The sequence below is a fragment of the Balaenoptera acutorostrata genome, chromosome 3, assembly GCF_949987535.1.
Source record: "Balaenoptera acutorostrata chromosome 3, mBalAcu1.1, whole genome shotgun sequence".
NCBI lineage: Eukaryota > Metazoa > Chordata > Mammalia > Artiodactyla > Balaenopteridae > Balaenoptera > Balaenoptera acutorostrata.
The window spans coordinates 74,548,018-74,575,452 of NC_080066.1; the positions used below are offsets into that span (position 1 = coordinate 74,548,018).

The 27,435-nt window shown below is 39.4% G+C and overlaps 1 protein-coding gene across 8 annotated transcripts in view; it reads right to left on the reverse strand.

The window, feature by feature from the left end:
* The window catches only part of TLN2 (talin 2), a 446,766-nt gene that overhangs the window by 151,037 nt on the left and 268,294 nt on the right, over nucleotides 1-27,435 (reverse strand). For all 8 annotated transcript variants that reach the window (XM_057543407.1, XM_057543408.1, XM_057543401.1 and 5 more), the window contains 7 exons: nucleotides 25,702-25,765; nucleotides 24,592-24,696; nucleotides 9,578-9,733; nucleotides 4,853-4,954; nucleotides 4,030-4,106; nucleotides 1,295-1,475; nucleotides 292-405 (listed from right to left, as the gene is read on the reverse strand). In XM_057543407.1, the coding sequence (XP_057399390.1) occupies nucleotides 292-405; nucleotides 1,295-1,475; nucleotides 4,030-4,106; nucleotides 4,853-4,954; nucleotides 9,578-9,733; nucleotides 24,592-24,696; nucleotides 25,702-25,765 (799 nt within the window). The remainder of the gene's footprint in view (nucleotides 1-291; nucleotides 406-1,294; nucleotides 1,476-4,029; nucleotides 4,107-4,852; nucleotides 4,955-9,577; nucleotides 9,734-24,591; nucleotides 24,697-25,701; nucleotides 25,766-27,435) is intronic.

Genomic DNA, 27,435 nt, shown 5'->3' on the forward strand with positions numbered 1-27,435 from the left:
GCCCAGATTGCCACAGCCATTGAGCAGTAGAGCTGGAATTTGGGCCCAAATTATACGACCCGAGTCCAAGTTCTTAGCCCTTATGGGGTACTGCCAACAGCCCGTAGCACCCTATGATTCTCTCCTCCTGTGGTGCAGCCTAGAGATGGAGACTCCATCTCTTGAAAAAATATGGACTTCTAACTCACCTAGCTGGAGACAGAGATTCACCTCACTGAATCCAGCCAGAGCACAGAACCCTGTTTTCTGCCAGGGCAGAGACATCGAATAAAAACACTGAACAACACTTACCATATCCTGGCCGAGAGGCGGCAGGGAGTCAAGTTCACTGAGGTCGTCCTGGGCCTGCTGGACAGCGTGCATGCTCGTGTTGATGGTCCCCATGAGGGCCTGCTGGGCCGAGGTCTGCAAAGGCAGGTAACACGAGGGGTCACACCACACTCCTGCACTGGCAACACAGGCTCTACATGAGCAAGGGAACTGGACCTGAGATCATGAGAAAGCAGCCCAGGGTACATCTCAACAAACTGCCTGAACCAGCTCCTATTTCAACCGGGGGCCAGAAATAGGTATTATAATACATTAATAGGACACTAAATATGAGTGTTTGCAATAGGGTGATTCTAATCAGCAGCGTGTGGAGAACAAGAAGGCTCAGAAAGAGTCCCTGCAGGGGAGCTCAGGGGACCCAATCCTTGAGTGCTCAGGACAGAAGGTCTCCTGCACAGGAATCACGTGGGTGTCACATCAGGACTCTTCTTGATTCAACCCAAACCTACAGTCAACACGCTTCTCCACTCAAATCACTTCTGGACTTTAAGGCTCTTCTGCTTTCAAAAAGTTCTTGCCCCAAAGCATGGGATTCCAGAGCAGGCCTGAGAGAGGCCCCAAGTGAGGTAGACCAGCACAGCAGAAGGAACCAATGATCCGCTGAGGGGAAATGTGTGGATCGGAATAGACTTGGTCTACTTCTGAGCCTCTCTGAGGGGTATCTGGGCCGATGAGCAGGCAGGGGAGCAGGGTCCTATCCCTCTCTCACAAACCACGTGGAGAGGCCACTGGTCCTTGTCCAGCCCTAGAGGACACCTGTGGTCCTAGACAGGGCATTGCCAGAGCCACCCATTTAAAAGAAAAGACACTGGGAATGAGGCATTGGGACTGCACAGCTGAAGAGCCAGGATTCAGATAGGAAGTAGTGAGGGTGACACACACAACCTATCACCAGGCTGGTTTGGCTCCCTGGACCCCAAAGGCAGCACAGTGACGAGCAGGGCAAGTCCCCCGGTGGCCTCACCAGCGGGGGCATGTGGCCTCGGTGCATCTGTCCAACCATGACCTGCTGCTGCGGGGAGGGCATGCTTCCAACGTTGAAGGTCTCGGGCCCGCTGGACCCGGAGCGCATCACGGCCGGCAGTGCCACTGAACCATGCTCCGCCTTCCCGGTGCGATTGAACTGCTGCTGCAAGATGGTGGACCTAGGGGGACAGACACTTCGGTCACTGCGAGGTGGCCATTCACAGGGAGTGTAATAAGATACCACAGGTGTCACCAGTGTTCACTGCTTCATGCTATGGCAACCAGTTTCCAAGAAGCAAATACGGACAGAATTGTGAACGAAGTAGCAGCACTAAAATGTTTCAGCAGAACCGTGAGACGAATGAATCCTTTTATAATCAGTAATATAAATAAGTACTCCCAGTGTATCTAGTTGATAGGTTCATGGCATTATGCTATTAGTTGTTCTTAAAAAAGACACACAAAAAAATGATGTTCTAGGCATAAGTGAATGTTTTGGATACACTGATCTATTATTTCGTAAATTCTACCTGAAATAGCATTCATTCAACACACATCTACTGTGCGCCACGTTCTATTCTAAGCCCTGGGGACAGAGATCATTTATCCTTAGCTTGAAGGAAGAAGTGTGGAAAAGAACTTAAAATCTCCCACAGCTTAGCTCCCCTTCTCCAGGTCAAAAGCCATTGACCACAGAGGATGTTTCAACACCTTAGGAGCCTTGATGATTGGCAGGCAGACTTTGGCTCTCTTCCAGATGATTTCAACTTAAGTCTGGGAAGACACCTATGGCATCTAATAAAAACATTGTCAGTTGTTTTACTTCTTGATATTTTCTTGGAATGAGCAGTGAGTGCAAAGGACTTTGAGCATATGAAGGTAAGAATCTGAGGGTGGCACAGGTGCCTCATAGCCCAGTGGACAAACCCACAGGGAGAGTCCGGGGGAGTCTGCGGTGGCGGGGGGGGAGGTGGCGGCGGGAGCAGGGTGGCGGTGCAGGGTTGTTGAGCAGCTGCATTAAGGCACAGGAGCCTCTGTCCCAGGGTTCTGGAACCACTGCAGGTCACTCCCTGTTGTCCAGGGCAAAGCTCATGAGCCAAGCTAGGATTCCAAGCAACAGGCATCCACGCAGCAACATTAACATCTGTGGAGGGGCTGGCACTAGGGAGGGTGGATCTATGGCTCCTCTCGGAGCTCAGCTGCATTGCAAGATCTCAGCCAATGTCTAATACAGGAAGAAGTGGAAGGTCTAGTGATGAGGAACTCCCCTGGACCACTCTTCCCGTTTGCCATGACCAGACCACACCATGATGCCTTCTGCATCAGTGGGGAGGGTCCCAGCACTCGGGGCTCAGACACTTACTGAGCTGCTCCTAGAAGAAGTTCAAGCACAGCAGAGTCCTAGGAAGTGAACAGCTCCACCCTATTAGGAAGTACTAGGTTACTAATGTCCATCTAATGGTCTAATAATTTCAAGAAATTAAGGTCTTTTGCCAGAGGGTAGCAAGAAGTACTTGAAATGCACCACATCAAATTTGGTTCCAACTTGCGTACGAATAAGGGACAAATGGAAAAGCATCTTCAAGGGGATTATGATGCAAACTGTGAAAAAGTGTACAGAGTAGCAACATTAGAGAAACCATTCCTATTACTAGACAACTTCAATATGCTGAAATATGCTCGAACTCTCCGGCAGTGCACTATAGGAGACATCAGAACACCTGAATCTGAGTCCTGGCTCTGCCACATGCATGCATCTCAACTAACCTCTAGGAGCTTTGGTTTCCTCATCTACGAACTGGGGATGATAAAATCTAGCCTGCCTCTTCCACAAGGGGATGTTGCTGAGATCAAGTGAGACAGCAAGATGGACACACACAATAAAGTACAGACAAGAAAAGTTATTACTGCAATGCTCTATTTAACATCAAGGGAGTAGCTGAATAGGTTTTGGTTAACAAGTCTCACTTATTAAATGTTACTTAATTTTAATAAATCTCAGTTTCCTCATTTATGAAATGGAGCTAAATTGAGATTATTCTGAATTTAAAATGATGATAATAGTAAACATTTATTATGTACCAGGGATTGTTTTATGTGCTTTATTAGTAACTCAATCATTAAATTCAAACTTATGAGGTAGTACAATCATTATTCTCATTTTATAGATGAGATGAAAGAGACAGAGAAAATTCATAATGTCCCCAAGGCCACACATTAGAAAACAGACCCCAGATTTGAACCCAGTAACTCTGGCTCCAGGGTCCAAGTTCTTTTCTTTTCCCTCTGCTGCCTCATGACATATGTATCAAGTGTGGCAGGTAAAAGCATCCCATAAACAAAAACTCCTCTACCGGCTAGGCCCCTAGCCCAAAGGTACAGAATTAAACTCAGTCTCCAGGCTCTGATGATAATGATGCAGTTTATGAGATTTAAATCAGAAATTCAGAACAGGACTCATGAAGTCTCACTGTGTCTAAAGATGGAATTAAGCACTACATCTTGTTCAGTGTCTCCCTGAAGTCCCCAGCCACCGCCGCCCCAACAAGACACCCTCAACACTGATGACAATGGTCTGGGGACCACACTTCGAGAAGCAAGACTCATCTATCTCATCCACTATCACCTCCTCCACGTGAGGGACTTCAGGGCAACAGCCCCAGAGCTGGCACGAGGAAACCTGCCCTGTATCCAGGGAGAAGGCAGTTCTCCAGTGCTCTTAACGATACTTACTTTTTGGGGGAAACGGACTCTTCTAACATAGTTGACTCCTCATCGCCCTCTAGTCCAAATCTATCTTTACTTTGTTTCTGAGGTAAAACAAGACAAAAACGAAAGTCAGCAGATCTTGACACAGAGCCTTTTAAGAGGTCTTTTAAAATGAGCCACACAAGCAGATCTGTTAAGGTTTACCCCAAATTCCTTGTATTGGATAATTAATAAGTGATGGGTAAAACAAAGCAATAGTAATGTAAAAGAAATATATTATTTAATATAGAGAGATATATAATATCTTCTGTGTATATTACTGCACAATTTTATACAGTTAAAATCAAGTCATAGATATTAATATTCTGGTAGAACTTGGCTATTTTTGTGGGCTGTATCTTGAAGCCCTAGGAAAGGTATACCACTATGGCATATAATCACCCATTAAAATAGGTTAAAAGAGAGAGAGAGAGAGAGAGAGAGAGAGAGAAGAAAGGAAAAGAACATCTTCAGACCCTCAAGACAGTTTCTACAGAGGCCGGAAAGCATAACAATTACCTAGAGAGGAAGATGCAGAGGGGTTAGCCAGGCTCATTCATTAGCTAAATGATGCACTATTGCTCATGACCTGGCAGTCAATGACACAAATATGAGCTGCAGCAAAATCAGAAATTCTCCTAGGATATGAGGTCAAAGACTTCACACTTAAGCAATCTTAATGTTAAAGATTCAATTAGTGAATCAAGTACTTTACATGAGGTGTTTGTTTGTTTTTCAGTTAGCTTCATCATCTAAACTGAGTCTTTTAATAAAGAAGTGTTGTCCAATTTGCATCAGTATTAAATACCTTTTTGAGGATGATGTCAATGTAGCCTGCAATCAGCTGGGATATTTGTTCTCCCTCAGTGGTTTGTACTGAATAGTAGCTTTCCTGATACTCCCCAAAATCCTGGGGGGACAAAACCCACATTAGAAGAAATACAGCACATCAGCAGTTTTAAGGGTGAGGGGGTCCAGTTTTGGAACAAGTTCTGGCATGGATTCACTTTTTCTTGCTTGTCCCCTCTAAATATAACTGAACACCCTAAAATTTACTCAACAAGCAATGGTAAAGGGCTCTGAAAGCTGGAAAGGTGGATTGGCTGGTGACCTCAGGACCTGAAGGACCACAATCTGATGAGTCCTTGAGTTTTGTTTTAGATCCCATACCCCCAAGACTGGGTGCTGGAGAGGGCTGAAACTTGGAACGTCCAACAGGAAGTTCCCAAAAGCCTGTTCTCTTTGGCCAAGGGACCAGGAGAGGGGAAGCCCAACAGAGACCTAGTTGGGAGCCTCACACAGCTCCACAACCTAGGTTGTTGCTCACCACCACCTGCAAAGCAGTGAAAGTCTGGCCATCCCAGACCCTGCTCCACAACCCAGGCAGGCAGGTGATCTGGTCATTTTGCAGCAGTGGCCACAGTGAAGCCCTGTGTCTCCCTCCCCTCCACCCAGTGGCATAAGTAGATTCAGGCTCAGTAGCTTCTGCCTCCCCTAACAAAGGTCATCCAGAAATAGCAGGTGGCCCAAGGAAGTACCTTCTTCCCCCACACCCCAGCACCAACAGGCTTTGAGCAGGAACCCCAGCAGAGTCAGAAGTACAAAGCAATCCAGAATAGCATTGCAAGGGCTCAGAAAATAAACTGCCATTGCAACTCAAGTCCACAAAGACTTGAACACTAGAACACTACACACTAAGCCTAAAGCCAGAGCACTACACACTAAACCTAAACAAGGTGACTGTCTGCTACAACAGAAGATATAAATAAGATCAAGAGTTTCCTAATATCATAACCAAAACGTCTAGGATATAATTGAAAATCACTATTCATGTCAAGAACCAGGATAACTACAACGTAAAAAAAGATAATCAACTGATGCCGATATTGAAATGAAGCAGATGTTGGAATTATCTGATAAGGAGTTTTTGATTTTGAATAATAAAAAATGTTTCAATGCCCAATTACAAATTCTCCCAAAACAAATGAAAACAATAGAAAGATTCAACGAAGAAACCCAAGTCATAAAAAGGAACCAAACTGAAATTTTAGAATTAAAAAATGCCATAACCAAAGTAAAACCCACAGGATATAAACAGTAGTATGGAAATGATAAAGAAAAGAATCAATAAACTTGAAAACAGATCAACAGAATTTAGTCAAGTGAAACAACAGAAAACAGACAAAATAAAACAGAACTTCAGGGATCTGTGGAACAATTAAAAAAAAGACCTAATGGGAGTTCCCTGGTGGCCTCATGGTTAGGATTCTGGGCTTTCACTGCCACAGCCAGGGTTCAATTCCTGGTTGGGGAACTGAGACCCCACAAGCCGTGTGGCATGGCTGGAAAAAAAAAAAAAAGAAAAGACCTAACGTCCGTATCATCAGAAACACTGAGTAGAGTGTGGGACCAAAAAAAAAAAAAAAAACGTATTAAAAGAAATAATGGCTGAAAACGTCTCTGAATTAGTGAAAGACATAAACCTACAAATTCAAGAAGCTAAGCAAACCCCAAAATAGAATCAACCTAAGAAACCCACCCCAAGAACTTCTGAAAACTAGAGAAAAGAAAATCTTAAAAACATCCATAGAAAAGCAACATATTACCTACAAAGGAATACCAATCCGATGATGGAAAATTTCTATTCTGAAACCACAGAGGCGAGAAAGAAGTAGAATGACACTTCTCAAGTGCTAAAAGAAAAGAACTGTGGATCTCAAATCCTGTATCTGGAAAAATTAACCTTCATGAATGAAGGGGATATAACATTCTCAGTTGAAGGAAAACTAAGAATTTGTTGATAGCAGACCTACCTTTAAAGAATGGCTAAAGAAAGCTCTCCAAACATAAAGAAAATGAAAACAAAAGAAGACTGGGAACTTGAAAGAGAAAGAACAATGAGATGGATCAAAACAGAAGTAAATGTAATAGACTATCCTTCACCTCATGAGTTTTCTTCAATTTTATTTTATGGTTGAAGCAAAAGCTATAACACCATCTCATGTAGTGGTCAATGTATACAGAAGAAATATTTAAGCAATTATACTCAAAAAGTGTAGAATGCAAACAGACCTAAATGGAAGTAAAGTTTTTATATCTTATTTGAAGTGGTGAAACATTGATGCCAGTAGGTGGTAATTAATTTCATACATATATGATAGTATCTAGAATAATTACTAAGAGCACTATGCAAAGAAATATGCTAAAAATATTATAAATAAAAATGGAACTCTAAAAAAATGTTCAAGTAACCCACAGGAAGGCAAGAAAAATAGAGGAGAATTAAAAAAAAATTATAAAATGGTAGACATAATACCTAACATATTAATAATTAGCTTAAAAGATAATTGGCCTAAATACATTAATTACAAGAGTGAATTTTAATAAAAAGCACAAGCCAACTCCATGCTCTCTACATGAAATTCATTTAAAACCTAACAATATAACTAGGTTTAAAGTAAAAGGGTAGAAAAATACAACATTCAAACACCTAATTTAAAAAAGCATGGGTGGCTATACCAATGTAAGATAAAGCAAACTGCAGAGCAAAATCTTTACTATGAACAAAAAAACATAATGATAGAACAATTTCTCCATTAAGAACATAGCATAATCTTAAATGTATAGATACAGAACAGCAGAGCTTCAAAATACATGAAACAAAAACTGATAGAGATGAAAGGAGAAATAGACAAAATCCCCACTTGCTGTTGGGAACTTCACTCTCAGGAATTGTCAGAATTACTAGACAGAAAATTAACAAAGATATGTAAGACTGAAATACCACCAACAGCTAACAGGATCTAACTGGCATTTATAGGACACTACACCCAACAGCAGAATGCACATTCTTTTCAAGCACTCATGGAACATTCTCCAAGAATGATCATATCCCTGTGATATAAAACAAGCCTTAAAATACTACAAATTGAAATCATACAAAGTATGTTCCATGAACATTAACAGAATCACAGTACATCTCATTGACCATAATAGAAACAAACTAAAACTCAATAACAGAAAGACAACAGGAAAATCTCTAAACACTTGTATATTAAATTAAAGCTGGGTAGGAAGGAAAGAAACTGTACAGGTTATTATCTTTAATCCAACTTTAGTAAAAACATTGATATTTGTTCTCTCTTTCGCTTCAGGTAGTTACTGCAATTTGCAACAGTTTTTAATAACTTTTTGTTTTTAAAAAAGCAGTACTTGGGTCTAGCTTAAAAAGACCAAGAGTATCAAAATGTATATAACAAAACATAGCTATCCCTGCCCTACACATTCCCACCTTCACTTTCCATCCCCCACCCAACTACTTTGAATCCTTTTAGCAATTTCTTCTAGTATTTCTAAATAACATGTTTATATTGATTTCTTGATTTTTCTATTTTAGAAATGATCCGCAATTACCTACAATGGAAGATGAGAACTTAGTTCGCTAAGCGTGAACACCTACTTTTTAAGGGCCATGTAGGTACAGCTGTTACTCACTACAGGAGGAAAGAAGGTATGTTTTCTGAATATTCCTCCCAACTGGCAAGAGTCTATCAGTCAATGATCAAATTGGATAACTAATACTCCCCCCAAGGCCCCTTCCTTATACCTTTTTTCTGATGCCCTATTATAAGATCTTGCCTAGATGCAGTTATTTCAAGTGTTCACGAGAGCTGGAAAATAGTACAGTTCAGGAGTGCTGAAGAAACTCACAAATTTCAACACTTTCTGATTTCTCTTATGGCTTGATATGCACTACAAAATAATTGCCCTACCGATTCTCACATACCAGTGTGGCTGGCTACAGTTAAGGCCACATGGTATTCTCTGCTAAGAGCAGATACTGAGATTGGGAGGAAGAATTCAGAGGTTTAAAGGTCTGGAACAAACATTCTCCCTACTTTCCATGTATTTCACTTTGAGCATTTTATTATCATCGTCTCATTTGATTCTGACAACTCTGTGAAACAGGTATTACTACCCCTATTTCACAGCTGAGGACATTAAGGCTCAGAGAGGAGAAGTAATGAGCAAGGGCACAGAGCTGGGAATGAAAGCTGATTTCGAATGCTACCCCACAGTCTATGCTATTTCCACCATACAGCAATGTTCTCTTTGTAGGCAGGCTGGGAAAACACAGCTTGGCAAGTTGTCACAAGTCTTAGGAACTCCTAAAACAACTAGAGATGAGGAGGGAGCCTTTGTATGGGCCTCAAGAGTGTTATAAAGTTGCCTTTTAGGGTATACTAGGCATGGCATCAGGACCACAGAGACTGAGAATCATCCTTGACTGGCTCTTTCTAATTAAAGAGCTCAGACAGACTTAGAGCACTAGAGAGGAAGAGGTGGCCAATGAGACCCAGCTCTCAGACATCTCGCTCACTTCTGGACCAGTGCCCATCCCTGCCCTCATGGACCCCCACCATCTGTCCCTCTCCAAGGGCAGGGAAACCCAATGGGCTTGTATTGTTTCCCCTGCCCCACGATATCACCCAAGGCTATGCTGGCCCACTCACTGCCTTCAGCCAGGCCCTACCAGTGTGAAGCTCTTGGGTGAGGCTGCCCAGCGCTTGACCGTGGTGAGTGGCCACTCCTGCAGCACTTCCTTGGTCTTTTCATCCACGCGCATCACCGAGTCCTTGGTGATCCCCAGCAGGCGAGGCACCAGCTTGTTCTTGCCTTTCATCTTTTCCTGAAACAGGAGGTACCAAGAGTCAGTGCTCTTCCTCTGAATACATCTGATTTTTCCAAGTAATCAGTGATCTTGTGATGTTTTACCTACGGTCAACCTACAACACTGTGTTTCAAAAAGAGGCAGGGCTATCGGAAAACCAGAATTTTAAGACTAGATAAATGACTCATAAATTAAAGGAATGGAAGCTAAAACAGAGCCATCAGAAGACTGGAAGGATCTACAAAGGCACACTTCCTGGAGAGAGATACTGTCCAGGAGGGCAGTTTGCTCCAAAAACATAGATTGTGACAGAAAAAAGATATCCAGAGAAAAAGAAGTTAAGGTGAACTCCAAATATTATCACTCCCAGTAGCCACCTCAGTGAGTAATAAAAAAGCGTTAATGTGGAATTTAAATATGGCACTTTAGCTGTTTAGAATTAACCACAACTGCCAGAGTAGCATCTTGTCATTACTAAACACAGCCCTTTTTTTTTTTTTTATAATCACTGAAATATATTTCTATTTGGGTTCTTCATTTTGGTATTTTTTTATGTGTATCTACTGACCCTTAAAAATATTTTATGATTAGTTTTAATAAGTTTTAAAAGAAATAGTCATCATGCCTATTAAAATAATGAATCCCTACCTCACACTCATGCCACAAGAAATTCAAAAAAGGTAAATAATTTAGGAAGAACACATAGTTGGATATTTTTGTGATTTCTCAGGGGGAAATGACTTCTTAGCACAAAAGCTAAAATAAAAAAATAAATAAAGGAAAAGATTAATAGCTTTAACTATAAATTATATGGACTTTGATACATTTTTTTAAAAAAGAAAGAGAGAGTGGAAGAAAAAGAAAGAGACCTCACCATAAAGAAATTAAAAGGCAAATGACTGGGGAATAAATATCTACAATAGTATGATAAAAGATTTCATACACTTTATATATTAAAAGTTATCATAAGTCATCAAACATAGGTGGCAAAGGACATGAACAGAAAATGTTTAAATAAGTAACTAGATAATAAGCAATAAGATAAATTTTCATGTATATGTAATAGTTTTAAAAAAAATTAATACTCAATTAAAGAAGGTATGAAGGGGGACCACTATTGGTGGGCATTTAAAACAGCAAAGCCTTTATGGAAGAAAATTTGTTAACGACTCAAAGCTTTAAAAATGTTTCTACTTTTAACCCAACTTGCTTTTCAAAACTTATTCAAAAAGAACTTATAAATGTGTATAAAGATTATGCTGCAAGAAGGATCAACTAGAGTTTATCACAGTGAAAAACTAGAAATAACAAAGTTCAACAACAAGAGATACGACAAATAAATTATGGTACATCCAAATAATAGACTACAACTATTAAAAATCATATTATAGGAAAACAAGTGGATTCATAATAAAAATTTATTCACATTAAAAAATTAAAAAGTCTGTACAGCATGATCCTACATGAAATAAAATTTTAAATAGAATTTTCAGAAAATTCATTACATGACAAAATGGTGGCAATGATCATCTCGTACAATTTTTTCGTGTGCTTTCCCTTTTTCGAAAAACTTAATACACATTCCTATTGTTGTCAGGAAAAAAACAAACTTCAAAAACTATTTGCAGAAACCTAGCAATGCCCAAACCACTATTACCAGAGGAATACACATATAAATTAGCGCAAAGTACGCAAGTATACACGGGTGTGTGTACAAGGGGACAGGCACTTAAAACAAGCCAGGAGTGTGACAGATACTTAACAATCATTATCCATTAATTTTCAGAGCATCCCCCAAATGTTGGCGGTGGTGGCATCATCATCATCATCATCATCATGCCAGTCTTGAAACGAAGGAACCAGCAACTTGCCCATGGCAAACAGTAGTAAGTGATAAAGCCAGGATTAGAACACAGATTTCAGCAGCTCAAAAACATCTCTGACTTGAAAAAAGACTGTCTACCGCAGTATACTACTTCTGATGGAAGCAATTAGAGAAAAGTCAAAAACACTCCTCCCAGCCCCTGTGGGCAGTTCATAAACCATCAAACAGTGAAGGTCACGGCACACCTCCAGTTTCCTCCCAAGAGGAGGAGATAAGGCATTAGGAATCTGTGTGGGTGTCTGAGGAGGGGAATACGGCACTGTGAGAAACTCCGAGTCCTTAGGAAAAACTCAGAGAAGAGTCAGATCCTTTGCGGAGAGGCCAGTTCCACCAGGGGTGATATCAGCGCAGGGTGGACCATGCCAGTTCACATCACTTGGCTTCAGGAGCCACACAGATTTACGTGGAGAGGTTCCAGGCGGCTAGTTTAGTCACACAGGGCTGGTACCAGCCCAGCTGCTGGCACCAGGAAGGGGATCAGAAATAAAATATGGTTTGCAGCTGTTGCCTTCCTCCTTTCAAATCTGTACTTCCCCAGTGAGGGGCTTTGGGGTGAGGGAATACAGGATCGTGATGGATTGCCCTGACTCCTGTAGAGATGGTTCTGGCCTGGGAGAGGAAACCAGAGTGAACAAGCAAACAACTTACAGCGGGCATTCCATTAGAAGGTCACGACTAGGGGGGAAGGGTATATAAGGAACTCAGAAAATACTGTCACTCAGCAACAGAGACCACCATCAAGGGACACAATTATTTCAGGGCCTACCCGCAAAATGCAGAGCAGCTGGAGAAAGTTAAAACAGCGAGGGGTTGGGCTCTGTGCTAGTGATATAAGGGGCTCCCCTGACAGAGGACCTGCCTTAGACCCTCAGTGGCAGACCTGCATGATAGGAGAAGGTCCAGAGGCAGTAAGACTCCCCCTTCCTCTCCAAATCTCGAATCTCAGTCCACTCCACACGTCTCCTTTCCAGTCTTCCAACTACAGACACCAGCATCCTTTATCTCCAGGAGAAGCAAGCAGGCTAGGCAGGATGCACTGAAGACCCGTCTCTCTCGTGCAGACACACGCAGACTGTGGGTGCGAGTTTGCCAGCTACCTAGCAACTTCTCTCTCGAGGCAGTCCTCATCAGGTTGGTTTTGTTTTGAGGATGTGTCGAGCTCACGTAACTTACAGGCAGGAGAAGGTATGTACTCTACCAAGGAGAGTCAGGATCTACTAATAAGCCCTGCTGCTCCTCTTTCAAGCACATCTCAACCATTACTGTGGGTTCGGTCCTGGCAGCTGGCTGTTATCAATCCTGCTCAGCCTCGGGCTCTTCTCACAGATGTGGATATTGGCTGATTCTGACATCACCTGTGCCTTACATCAGATTCGGACTTGGGTGGAGGGATGCCAGTGGGCTAAGCGTTGGGCATGCTTTGGTTCTAAGCCCAACTTCAACGTGGCCTAAGCCTGTGATCCAGCTGTGCTCACCAGAGTTCTATACTGGCTTCCTGCCAAAGTGCTGCCTTGTGTGCTTTGCTGTGTCATCAGTATGCTTTTTTCTTTTAGGAGCACGGCAGAAAGGGATGGCTGTTCCAAAGCAAAATGGTGCTAAATACCCTGTTCATTAGCCATTTCTCTCCCTAAAGCAACTGGCAATCCATTTTGATTTAATTCATGATTCTGAGATGCTCTGAGTGCCCTCTGTGATGCTTTTACAGTTGAGGGGAGAAGAGGGTCAGCTCCCAAGGTATCTCACCCTCAAGGCTCTGGTTGTGGTTGCAGGGAAGGTTAAAGGCAATTTTATAACTCAGAAGGTTTCCACAAGGGTTTCCGGGAAAGAAACAAGATCCTTTGCAAGTCATGGGAAATGCCTTACCATTCCTTATGGGGTTCTGAAAAACTTATCAAGATAAACTGCAAAAGATTTCAATGAAAGAGGAAGACTGTAGATGTTTACAGCTCCCATTTATTGAGATCATTTGTGCAACAGTCCCCTTTTCTATATTACTTCCTTTAACCTCATAAAAAGTCAGCGTTCTAGGTGAACAAGCTGAGGTTTAGAGATGGAAGGTAAAGTAACTTATCGAAGGTCAAACTAAGTGGCAAAGCCAGAATTTCAAACCCAGGTTTTTCTTTTCGAAGGATATGTTCTTAGCCACTGAGAACACTGCCACATAACAGGCTCATTACAGACATCCTCTCTATTGGGGTCAGCAAACTATGGCAGGTACTAAATCCAGTTTTCTGCCCCCACCCCCGGCGCCTCTTTTTTGGCCTGAGAGCTAAGAGTGAATTTTCTATTTTTAAATGGTTGAAAAAAAAAAAAAGAGTAATAATACTTCATGGAACGTGAAAATTATATGAAATTGAAATTTCACAATCCATAAATAAAGCTTTACAGAAACATACCATGCTCATTTATTTACATATTGCCTACTGATTTCAGGATACAAGCACAGAGATGAGTGGTTCGACTAGCAAAGGCTAAGATATTGACAACCTGGGCCCTTTACTAAAAAAGTTTGCCAACCCCTGCTCTGTATCATGAACTCTAAAAGCTAATGAAAATTTGGAGGACTCAAGGGCCAGGAATTAGGGAATTGTGAAGAGGGTTAAGGAGTTGGGATAACCTACAATGTATCAAACATCCCTACATTCCAGCTACTACATTTCTTTACATACATTACCTCACTTAATCTTCACTAGAGCTCTGTAAAGAATTACCATTCCCATTTTTCACATGAAGAAAGTGAGGTTTCAGAAGGTTAAGGATGTCTCTCCAAGTCACGAGTTTCTGTCATTTCTCACATAGGCAATAATGCATCAAGAATTCTAGGTCAGTCTTCCCGACTCCAACACCCAAGCACTTTCTATTATAACAATATAAAATACAGTATGAAGTACCCTTGAACCACATGGGTTTGAACCAGGTAAGTCCACTTCTTTTCAATAGCTAATACTACAGAACTACATGATCCATACTGGTTGAATCCACAAATGTGGAACCGTGAATACAGACAAACTGCAGGTACAGAGGGCCGACTCTAAGTTATATGTGGATTTTGGACCGCACAAAGGGTCGATGCCCGCTGACCCCCACGTTGTTCAAGGGTCAACAGCATAATGCTCTGAATATTAGGACAAGATATACACAGATACAGAGGAAAATATGATGGAAGGACCTATAAACATATCAAACTAGTTCTCTCACAATATATACAGATCTGAAGGCCATGTGGTATGATTAAGTGTGTTTAATATCAATATTTACATTTTATAAATTATGATTTCATTGACTTATTTAATTTAGGATTTCAAATAGTCTATCCAAGTAGTGAATGAATCACTTTTAACCTACTTCTTAAATTATGCCAATGAACTTCCTTCACAATTTAATGGTATGTTCAGATTGGGGGTCTAGAGAAATCTGTTACTTATGCCTTTAAAACACATACTGTCCCTTACCCAAACAATTTTGTGTGTGCATGTGCTATTCTGTGTGTGATGTCTTTTTACCATATATTCTAAATGGTTGCACTTATTTATACACACACAGGTTATTTCATGCTCCTGACATATGTGTTGTAAATTTACCTGCTCTATTCACTGAATTTAAAAATAAACATAAAAATTAAAATGACTGTATATTGTTATAACATGTATAAGGATCTGCACACTGAAAATTACAAAATGTTGATGAAAGAAATCAAAGAGGATCTAATATCATGTTCATGGATTGAAAAACTCAACATAGTAAAGTTATCAATTCTCCCCCAATTGATCTATAAATTCAATGCAGTGCCTATCAAAATCCCAGCTAAGTTTTTTGTAGATACAGACAACCTTGTTCTAAAGTGTTCATGGAAAGGAAAAGGACCTAAATTAGCTAAAACAATTTTGAAAAAGAAGAAAAAAGTAAAGAGAATCATTCAGCTTGATGTTAACACTTACTATACAGCTAAAGTGAGCAGGACAGTGTGATTATCAGTGGAAGCACCAACACAAATCAATAGAACAGAATAGAAATAGAAATAGATTCACAGCAATGTATTCAAATGAATTTTGACAAGGATACGGAAAAAATCCAGTGGAGGAAGGATAGCCCTTTCAAAAAACAGTGCTGGGGCAACTGGACATCCATAGGCCAAAAATGAACCTTGACCTAAAAACCTCACATCTTATACAAAACAAACTCAAGTGGGGACTTCCCTGGTGGTCCAGCAGTTAACAATCCACCTTCCAATGCAGGGGACGTGGGTGCAACCCCTGATCAGGGAACTAAGATCCCACATGCCGCAGGACAACTAAGCCCGCACACCGCAACTACTGAGCCAGCCCCCTCTGGAGCCCAACTGCCACAACTAGAGAGAAGCCCGCATTCCACAAGAAAGATCCCGCATGCTGTAATTAAGATGCGACGCAGCCAAATAAAATAAAATTAAACAAAACAAACTCAAGTGGACCATGGACCTAAATGTAAAATGTAAAACCGTAGAACATTCAGAACTAAACACAGGAGAAAATCTTCGGAGCCTAGAGTCAGAGCTCTCAGACGTAACACTTAAAGCAAGATCCATAAAAGTAAAAAATGATAAAATGCCCATCTTCAAACTTAAGAACCTATATTCTGTGAAAGACCTTGTCAAGAGGATAAAAAGACAAGTTACAGGCTATGAGAAAATATTCATAAATCACATTTAACAAAGGACTTGGACCTAGGATATATAAAGAACTCTTAAAACTCAAGAGTAAGAAAAAAAATCTAACTAGAAAGTTGGTCAAAAAAATATGAACAGACATTTCACTGAAGAGGATATACAGATGGCAAATAAGCACAGGAAAAGATGTTCAAAATCATTAGCCATTAGGGAAATGCAAACTAAAACCACAATAAGATATCACAAAACATCTATCAGAAAGGCTAAAATAAAAAAAAAACAATGATAACACCAAATGCTGAAGAAGATAATAAGAAACTGGATCACTCATACTTTGCTGGTAAGAATGTAAAATGGTACAGTCACTCTGGAAAATAGTCTGGCTGTTCGTTATAGTGCTAAATGTGTTCTTACCATATGGTTCAGCAATTGTACTCTTGGGCATTTAGCCCAATGAAATGAACACTTCATTCTCACAATAACCTATACACAAATATTTATAGCAGCTTTATTCATAATAGGCACAAACTAGAAACAACCCAAATGTCCTTCAGTGATAAATGGCTAAATAAACTGGTACTTCCATACTATGGAATACTATTTGGCAATAAAAAGCAGTGGGCTACTGACACACATTATGACTTGGTGAGATCTCAAGGGAATTCTACTAAATGAAAAAAAACCTCAAAAATTTATGTATCATATGATTCCGTTTATGTAGTACTTTTGAAATAACAAAATTATTGAGACAGACAATAAATTAGTGGTTGTAGGGGGTACAGAGACCAGGGGAAGGGAGTAGGGTGTGAGGAGAAGCAGGAAGGGGTGGGACGAGTGTATGGCCATAAAAGGGTAGCACAAGGTATTCTCTATGGATTAGAGTTCAATATCTTGACTACGGTGGTGTTAACACAAATCTACACATGAAAAAAAACTGCATAGAACTAAACACACACACACACACAAGTGAGTACATACAGAACGTGAAATCTGATTAACGTCTCTGAACTGTACCAAGTCGATTTCCTGGTTGTGACATTGTACTACAGTTACCATTGAGGGAAACAATGAAAAGGGAACTCTCTGTATTATTATTTATTTTTACAACGTTATTGAGATATAATTCACATACCATACAATAGACCTATTTCAAGTATCTAATTCAGTGGATTTTAGTATATTTACAGATATGTGCAACTATCACCACAGTCAATTTTAAAACATTTTCGTCACCTCAAAAAAGAAAAATCCTGTACCATTAGCTATTACTCACATAGGTCCCCTGATCCCACCCCACTCTTAAGCAACCACTAATCTACTTTCTGTCTCTATGGATTTGCCTTTCTGGACATTCTATATCAATGGAATCTTGTGACAGGCTTCTTTCACTTCACATAACATTTCCAAAATTCATCCACGCTGTAGCATGGAGCAGTACACTTCATTTCTTTTTATGACCAAATAATATTGCACCTTATGGATATACCACATTTTGTTCATCCGTTCATCAGCTGATGAACATGTGGGTTGTTTCCACATTTTTGCTAAATGCAGCTATACACTTTCATGTACCAGTTTTTCTGTGGACATGTGCTTTGAATTCTCTTGGGCATATATACCGAGGAGTAGAACTACTAGGTCATATGGTATCTCTATGTTTAATAATTGAGGAAGTGCCAGACTATTCTCTAAGGTAGCTGTACCATTTTACATTCCTACCAGCAGTATATATGAGGGCTCCAGTTTCCCTACATCCTCACCCATACTTGTTACTCTGACTTTTTGATTCTCTGAATTATTTTTCCAACTTCCTGTGAATCTATGATTATTTCAAAGTACACAGTTAAAAATATGATTCTGTTTATCTTTGTTAAAAGACAAACAATCATAGCAAAGAGTAATAATAATTTTGTTTTTCTTTTCCTAAAGTTATGCATTTAAAAAAATTTATGTCTTACCACACTTCCTATAACTTCCAAAACAATGTTAAAGGGTAACTTGTTCTGATCCCAATTTTTATAGATTTCTCTCTAGCACTTCTCTGTTGAGTAGAATGCTGATGATAGGTTTAAAACATTCTATCCTGTTGAGGAAGTACACTTTTATTCCAGCATTTTATGGAAATTTTTATAATGAGTACCTGCACTTCATCAAACACCTTAGTGGCTTTACAATTTATCAAATGATCACATGATGCCATCTTTTCCAGCTTTATTTAGATATAACTGACACAGAACATTATGTAAGTTTAAGGTGTGCAATATGATGATTTGATATATGTATATATTGAGAAATGATTACCACAGTAAGGTTAACACATCCTTCACCTCACAAAATTACCTTTTTGTAGTTGCTATGATGAGGACATTTAAGATTTACACTCTTAGCAAGAATATTAAAAGCAACAAGAGAAAAGCAACAAATAATATACAAGGGAACTCCCATAAGGCTATCCATTGATTTTTTCAGCAGAAACTCTGCAGGTCAGAAGGGAGTGGCAGGACATACTTAAAGTGATGAAAGAGAAAAATCTACAACGAAGAATACTCTACCCAGCAAGGCTCTTGTTCACATTTGATGGAGAAATCAAAAGCTTTATGGAAAAGCAAAAGCTAAAAGAATTCAGCACCACCAAACCAGCTTTAAAACAAATGCTAAAGGAACTTCTCTAGGTAGAAAAGAAAAGGCCACAATTAGAAATAAAGTTGTGAAATGGAAAAGCTCACTGGTAAAGGCAAACATACAATAAAGGTAGGAAATCATCTACACACAAAGCTAGTAGGGAGGACAAAAACAGTAAAATCATCTGTATCCACAATAAGCAGTTAAGGGATACACAAAAGAATTAGATGTAAAATATAGTATCAAAAACAGTAAGCGTGAGGGGAGGAGAGTACAAATGCAGGGTATCTAAAATGCATTTGAAATTAAGAGATGAGCAACTTAAAACAAGCAGGTATATACATACACTGCTATACAAAAACCTCATGGTAACTGCAAGACAAAAATCTATAATAGATATACACACAAAAAGGAAAAAGGAAGCCAAACCTAACACTAAAGATAGTCATCAAATCACAAGAGAAGAGAACCAAAGAAGAAAGGAGAAAAAAAGACCTACAAAAACAAACCCAAAAACAATTAACAAAATGGCAATAGGAATATACATAATGGTAATTACCTTAAATGCAAACAGACTAAATGCTCCAGCCAAAAGACACTGACTGGCTGAATGGATACCAAAACAGGACCTGTATATATCCTGCCTATAAGAGACTCACTTCAGATCTAGAGACACATACAGACTGAAAATGAGGGGATGGAAAAAGGTATTCTAAGCAAATGGAAATCAAAAGAAAGCCGGAGTAGCAAGCAACACTTAGACAAAATAGACTTTAAAATAAAGACTCTTACAAGAGACAAAGAAGGACACTACATAATAATCAAAGGATCAAATCAAGAAGAAAATACAACAATTGTAAATATATATGCACCCAACATAAGAGCACCTCAATATAAAAGGCAAATGTTAACACATATAAAAGGAGAAACTGACAAAAACACAGTAATACTGGGGGACTTTAACACCCCACTTATATCAATGGACAGATCATCCAGACAGAAAATCAATAAGGAAACACAGGCCTTAAATGACACACTAGACCAAATGGACTTAACTGATATTTACAGAGCACTCCATCCAAAAGCAGTAGAATATACATTCTTTTCAAGTGCACATGGAACATTCTCCAGGATAGATCACATGCTGGGCCACAAAGTGAACCTCAGTAAATTTAAGAAAATGGAAATTATATCAAGCATCTTTTCCGACCACAACACTTTGAGGCTAGAAATTAACTGTAAGGAAAAAACTGCAAAAAATACAAACATGTGGAAGCTAAATAATATGTTACTAAACAACCAATGGATCACTGAAGAAATCAAAGAGGAAATTAAAAAATACTGAGAGAAAATGAAAATGAAAACACAACACTCCAAAAAAATAATTAAAAAAATATTTTAATAAAAAATAAAAAAATTTAAAAAATTTACTCTCTTAGCAACTCGCAAGTATATAATACAGTATTGTTAACTATAGTCACCATGCTGTACATTAGTTCCTCAAAAGGTATTCCTCTTAAAACTCCAAGTTGGTGTGCTCTGACCAACATTTACTCATTTCCCCACCCCAGCAACCACCAACCTACTGTTACTGTGACTTTGGCTTTTGAAAATTCCACGTATAAGTCAGATCATACAGTATTTGTCTTTCTCTGATTTATTTCACTTAGCATAATGCCCTCAAGTTTCTTTTTATTTATTTATTTTTTAACATCTTTATTGGAGTATAATTGCTTTACAATGGTGTGTTAGTTTCTGCTTTATAACAAAGTGAATCAGTTATACCTATACATATGCCCCCATATCTCTTCCCGACCTCAAGTTTCATCCATGTTGTTGCAAATGGCAGGAATTTCTCTTTTATGGTTGAATAATATTCCACCGTATTTACCTACCACATTTTCTTTATCTATTCATCTGCTGGTGGACAGTTAGATTGTTTCCATATCTTGGTTATTGTAAATAATGGTGCAAAGAACAGAGGAGTACAGATATCTCTTTGAGCTTGTGATTTCAATTCCTTCAGATATATATCCAGAAGTGGGATTGCTGGATCATATGGCAGTTCTATTTTTAAATTTTTGAGGATCCTCCACACTGTTCACCATAGCAGCTGTACCAATTTACATTTCTACCAACAGTGCACAAGGACTCTCTTCTCTCCACATCCTTGCTAACCCTTGTTATCCCTTGTCATTTTTTTATAACAGGGGTGAGGTGATATCTCCTTGTGGCTTTGATCTGTATTTCCCTGATGTTAGTGATGCTGAGTAACTTTCCATGTACCTCATGGCTGTCTGAATATTCTCTTTGGAAAAATGTCTACTCATGTCCTTTGCCCATTTTAATTGGATTATTTGGGTTTTTTTCTTTTTTTTGCTATGGAGTTATAAAGAATTGCTTATATATTTTGGGTATAAACCCCTTACCAGATACATGGTTTGCAAATATTTTCTCCTTTCTGTAGGGTACCTTTTTCTTTTGTTGTTTCTTTTGATGTGCACAAGTTCTTTAGTTTGATGTAGTCCAACTTGTTTGTGTTTGCTTTTGTTGCTAGTGCTTTTGACATCATATCCAAAAAATCATTGCCTAGAACCCTGTCAAGGAGTTTACCACCTATGTTTTCTTCTAGGATTTTTACAGTTTTATGGCTTACACTTAAGTCCTTAATCCATTTTGAGTGAATTGTTGTGACTGATGTAAGATAGAGGACCAGTTTCATTGAATCTATAGATGGCTTTGAATAGTATGGACATTTTAATCATTTTAATTCTTCCAATCCAAGAACACAGGATATCTGTTCCTTTACTTCTTCGATTTCTTTCATCAGTGTTTTAACGTTTTCATCATATACATCTTTCACTTCCTTGGCTTAACTTATTCCTCAGTATTTTACTGTTTTTGATGCTATTGTGAATGAGACTGTTCTCTATATTTCTTTTCTAGATAGTTCAGTGCATATGATGTCACCTTATTTGACCTGCTGATCTGATTTATTAGATATATTAATTCATAATATTGCATTATTCTTGAATTTACTTTTAAAATAGGGCAAACTATGATCAAGTAAACTCTATCAAAATCAACTTAAAAATAAAATGTACACTAAATAAGACCATTGAGCAAAAAACTGAAATGAGCAGTGTACTCATTTTTATAGTGACAAAAAATAAAAGTAATGAAAAACAAAATGTGAATGTCTAACATGTTTATGAAAGCTGTCAGTGCTGCCTACCTCCTGACCCTAGCCTTCCTTCAAAGAGATGTAATTTTTAAAAAATGAAAAGGAAGAAAGGGAGGGAGGAAAGGAAGAAGGAAGGAAATTTGCATTACTTTCTTACTTTGCCTTAAATACTTCTGTAAAAGAAGAGTTTTCATTTGACCAAACCTGCAAGACCTTGCAATAACCATAAGATCTGTGTTTTACCTCTAATTATCCTACTAGCCATGGACAGATTCTTCCCAGGCCCTAAATTATATTTGGAAAACAAATTTCTCTTTTCTGGAACTTGCTATTCAATGTCTCTTTTTAATTACATGCAGACTGCTGTGTGCTATGTATTTTCCTAAATTTACTGACCTTTATGCACAACACTGAAACTGACTCTGTGTGAAGTTTGATGGTATTAATAGAAAACAATATGAATTTGAGAGATAAATCTCATATATGAAGGACTAGAGAAAAACTCAAACCCACACAACCATGAAAAATGATGCCAGTATCCTTGGAGATGCTGAAAAAGACTTAATCTTTGTGAGGTATTAGAACTCATCAGAATAATAAATGAAAAGCCAGGACTTCCTGGTGGCGCAATGGTTAAGAATCTGCCTGCCAATGCAGGGGACACGGGTTCAAGCCCTGATCAGGGAAGATCCCACATGCCACAAAGCAACTAAGCCCGTGCGCCACAACTACTGAGCCTGCGCTCTAGAGCCCGTGAGCCACAACTCCCGAGCCCACATGCCACAACTCCCGAGCCCACATGCCACAACTACTGAAGCCCGCGTGCCTAGAGCCCGTGCTCTGCAACAAGGGAAGCCACTGCAATGAGAAGCCCGCGCACGGCAACAAAGAGTAGCCCCCGCTTGCTGCAACTAGAGAAAGCCTGTATGCAGCAACGAAGACCCAACGCAGCCATAAATAAATAAATAAATGAATGAATGAATGAATGAATGAAAGAAAAGCAGACTTTTCTTCTAAAACAAGCAGATCTCACCATGTACTCATGGTGGGGGTGTCGGGGGGGTAGGATAATGAAAGCAGGTGAGCACATATCAAATGGGGCCACCCTAGGTAAGTCAGCATAGCCCATGGCCTGGGAGCACAGGCTTTTTAGTCAGAGAGACCTGAATTCAAGTCCTACCTCCTACAGTTACTAGGCTTATGGTCCCAGCTGAGTCATTGATCTTTCTGGCCTTGATTCTCATTTATAAAAAGAAGATAATAGCAGTAATTCTGCCATTGGGATGCTGACAGATTTGAATAAGACACGCCTGACATATAATTGTTTACTGTTATTATTGTCATTATTAATATTGGGAAATTACCTAGTCATTACCTAGAATACCATCAGCACCATTCAAAAAGTGACTGATAGTTTAAAACACACTAAAATGAAAAATTCAATTTCTAAATTATTTTTCTTAAAAACAAAGTGATTCAACTATGCTTTCTTTATTTGCAAGGGCCCCAGCATTTTCTGGTATAAAGCTGAGAGCTGTTTGGCTGAAATAACTAATCAGCATTAAACATACACCTTTTTTCCATATAATATCTTTATTTCCCTTTGCCCCAAATGAAGCAGCTTCCTCCAATGAGGACTGGAGTCAAGAAAAGCATCCATATCCTCGAACATTCTAGTAGACAGCAAAACTCCTTTCTTTTCCAGTTCTTTTTAGCTGTGGGAATAGACACCTCCTTAAACCATCCTGTCACTGACTTTGCGACTTCAGTCCCTAGAAGCAGCTGCAACACAGCTGGTAACACTCCCCTGGGCCTTAAGCAGCGCAAGAAAGTTCATCACACGGTAGAGCTTTCTCCAGGGTGAAGAGCAAGAGACAGGAGACCCAGAGTCACAGCAAAGCCAGTGGAAATAACGAAACCTATCAGAGGGATGACTACAAGAGAGTACGTGAGGTCAGGATATGAAAACGGGGAAGGAAGCTACTGGGAGGGCTTCCCTAGTCAACTCAAGAACACACCCTCTGCTTGCTCACAGGTTGAATTTCAAAGACCCACCTCTGTCCCTCTAGTAGGAAGGCCAGCAATTCCTAGGAAAACAGATCTGAAGGCCACAGAAAATCCCAAGACCCATCTAAAAGGATACAAATTAAGTACCGTAACTATCACATGAATTTGATTTGGCCTGCAGTGGTCAACAACCTTCACTTAGTCCAGTGCGCTCTGGAAGATCTTAAGTGAAACATTCTCAGGGGAAAGTGCTAGCAAGTGAAAGTAAAGGCACTCCTTCAGGGACTTTATAGCAGTGACTGAGAGCAGAGCCAAGACACAGCTGTCCTGAGGCCTGCAGGCGGCCAAGCTCACTCACCAGCCTCACAGCTCTTACACCTCATGTCTGTCCCACAGCTCAACTCAGGTCACCCCTGCCCAGATGCTCCATGTGCAAATGCTAGGGGTCTAGAGATGACAATCAAGGTTAACAGCAAACCCTTTAACAAAAGAGGTGGCAGAGGCAAACGCCCCCTCCATCATGCCCAACTCACCTTCACCAGGAAGAAGGACACACCGTACGTCCGGAGAGACCGGGCGAGTTTGACATACTTGACCTTGGCTTCTATTTCGTTCATCTCTCCACAGTTCTTGTGCTCCTACAAACGTGACAGAGGCAGGGACCAGTTACTGCAGTTCTGACAGCAGGTGGACTTTGTGAGAGGTGTTATTCCACATGGTGTCTATGCCTTTGTGGATGCACGTCCCTGCTGACCGAGGGTCAGAGCACACAGAAAGTGCTAATGCACAGTTTCTTAACTAGAATGTGAGCCCAAATTCCCTATAGATTTCACAGTTATATGCAACAATTCATGCACATGCAGCATGGCAAGAACAGGGTCCATAATTGTAACCTAATTTTCAAAGGGCTCCACGTTCCAAAAGGTTCAGGACCAACACGTCAAAGGAGAACTAGAAAAATGTTCTTGTCCTGGGTTCTAACATCCAGGCAAAAGATAAAGTTTTCCAAAGAGCAGGATATATAAATGCCTGGATATCTCAGTGTGTGCAAACAATACTGGATTTTAAAAAATATGTTTTTATACACATGAAATTTATCTCTTCCAATTTATATTTACATTTCAATGCCAAAACACTTTGGTATTTTGGATTCACTAGAGTGATTGTTTCCTGGCAAAGTTGATGACAGGGCTTTTTTTACTGGTTGCCTAGAATAGATAACTTTCTGAACTTTAGACTAAACCTGGATTTTAAAAAGACACCAGTTCCCAAATTCTGAGGTTCAAAAAACAAATCTCGGGATTAAAAAAAGCTTCTTGAAGTGTCTTCCTCAGTGCATTTTAATGGCAACTTGCCTTGTTTCAATGCTTCCAAGATAACGTCTCTGAAGTTAAATGTATGCACATTTTTCTCAGAAGGGCTGAGTAACCTTTAGCAAGAAGGTATGGATTAAGATAATAAATCTGCCCAAAGTAGAACTGTCAGCTTCTTTACTCCTGAGTCACAAATCATTTATTATATAAGCAGAGTACATGCACGGGGTATGAAACTATCATGTGCAGAGGCCCCTCTTGGACTAATAAATGAGGATAGGCTTTGTGGATGCATGAGGAGAATAATAAAGTTCTGAACATTTCCAGTACCTGAAATATTCTCTTTTCAGCTCCTCTCTGCTTGATGTATTCTTTGGGCAGGAATTCCTTTAGACTGAGAGAGAGAGAATAAAAAAAAGGTAAGGCATTTATCATACTCTATGATGAGGAGGAAAGAAAAGAAACTTTTCATAAAACTCACAGTTAAGTCCCTAACTCTCAGTATTTTATGGTATAATTAATAACAGACAGCCATATCCCACGATGCTCTTAAATAAGATGCAAATATAAAACCAGTCTGATAAAAAGGGTCAAACTAACATATTTGAGAAGAAAGATTGTCCAGGATATATTGTAAAATGACAAAGTAAAGCGCCCAAGAGTGTACAGTATGCTAACCTTCGTGATAAAGGGAGGGAAATATCCTCCATTTTGTACTGTTAATGTGTATTTTTAAAAACATTAGAAGGATATATCTAGTACTAATAAAAATGATTCTTAATGGAAAAAAGGAAAAAACAGGGACAAGGGAACAAGAATGGAAATTAAACCTCTTAATTTTCCTTGTACTATAGTCTTCACTTTAGAACCAAATGAAATCACAAATGGGTAATATGCAACACATAAAAATCTAAAGCAAATTGAAACAAATGAACCTAACAGTGTATGGAACCAACAGCCTAACTTTGAAAAACAGTCTTTTGACAATACCCATCCCCAGTGAGATATATCTTAAAGATAAAATGGACCATAGTAGACTGGTCTTGTTAAATATTGGACTGGACTTGTTAAATATTGATATCATTACTTCAAAACTAATATCTACTCTTCCCCCTAAATATATACACAAATACACACACTATAAAATTAGTATATTACATTATCTAAGTAGGTAGATATTATATATAATTAGGATAAAGTAAATGAGTAATTACATTAGTTGTTAGAAATCAAGATTTTTAGCATGAAATAAATAAAGCAAAAGAAGTTAAATGAAAACCCTGCAATATTTTATCTGAATGCAAATATTGATCTGCATGTCTGATTAATTTTTCTTTTTCTGAAAAAATTTTCTACTTGTGTCCACTGCAGAGGCTAAGGGCAAGGACAACCGGGTGGCAATGAGCCCCCCCAGTGTGTCAGCCAGGTGGTCTTCCAACACCATTTCCCACTAAAAGGAATCCAGGATCCTTGGAGAAATGACTGATTCTAGCTTTGGGACAGGAGATGTATAAAATGTTCCTGGGGCTTCTTGTGCCTAAGGATCAAGGAAGTTATCAAAATGACACTGGACTGACATCAAGGGATAACCAATGGCCAAATATGCGGTGATTTTCAAAACCTCATACAAAAGAAGAGAGGACAGAACAATGTGCCCACTGACCAGCTTCAACAATAATAACTCATGGCCATTCATGACTCATCTACTCCCTTACCCACATGCCCTCTCATGGATTATTTGAAGCAAACCCCAGACATCATATAATTAATTTCATGTGAGGGGCAATTGGAGCATCAGAAAGAATGAAGACTGCAATTGGTCAAAAGAAAGGCACGTAAAATTCAATAAAGATTCTTTGAAATAATCATTGATCACCTTAAGAGGTTGCTAGGGCACCAGCTCATACCGAAAATTGATAAAGGAAAAGAAACTAAGCTAATAAATGCCGAAGGAATAATAGAATTCCAAAATCATCATTTTACAACTCTTAATGAAATAGTCAATAGATCAAAACAAGCATGAGTGGCTGCTAAAACCAATAAGTAACAAGTTAATGGGGGACT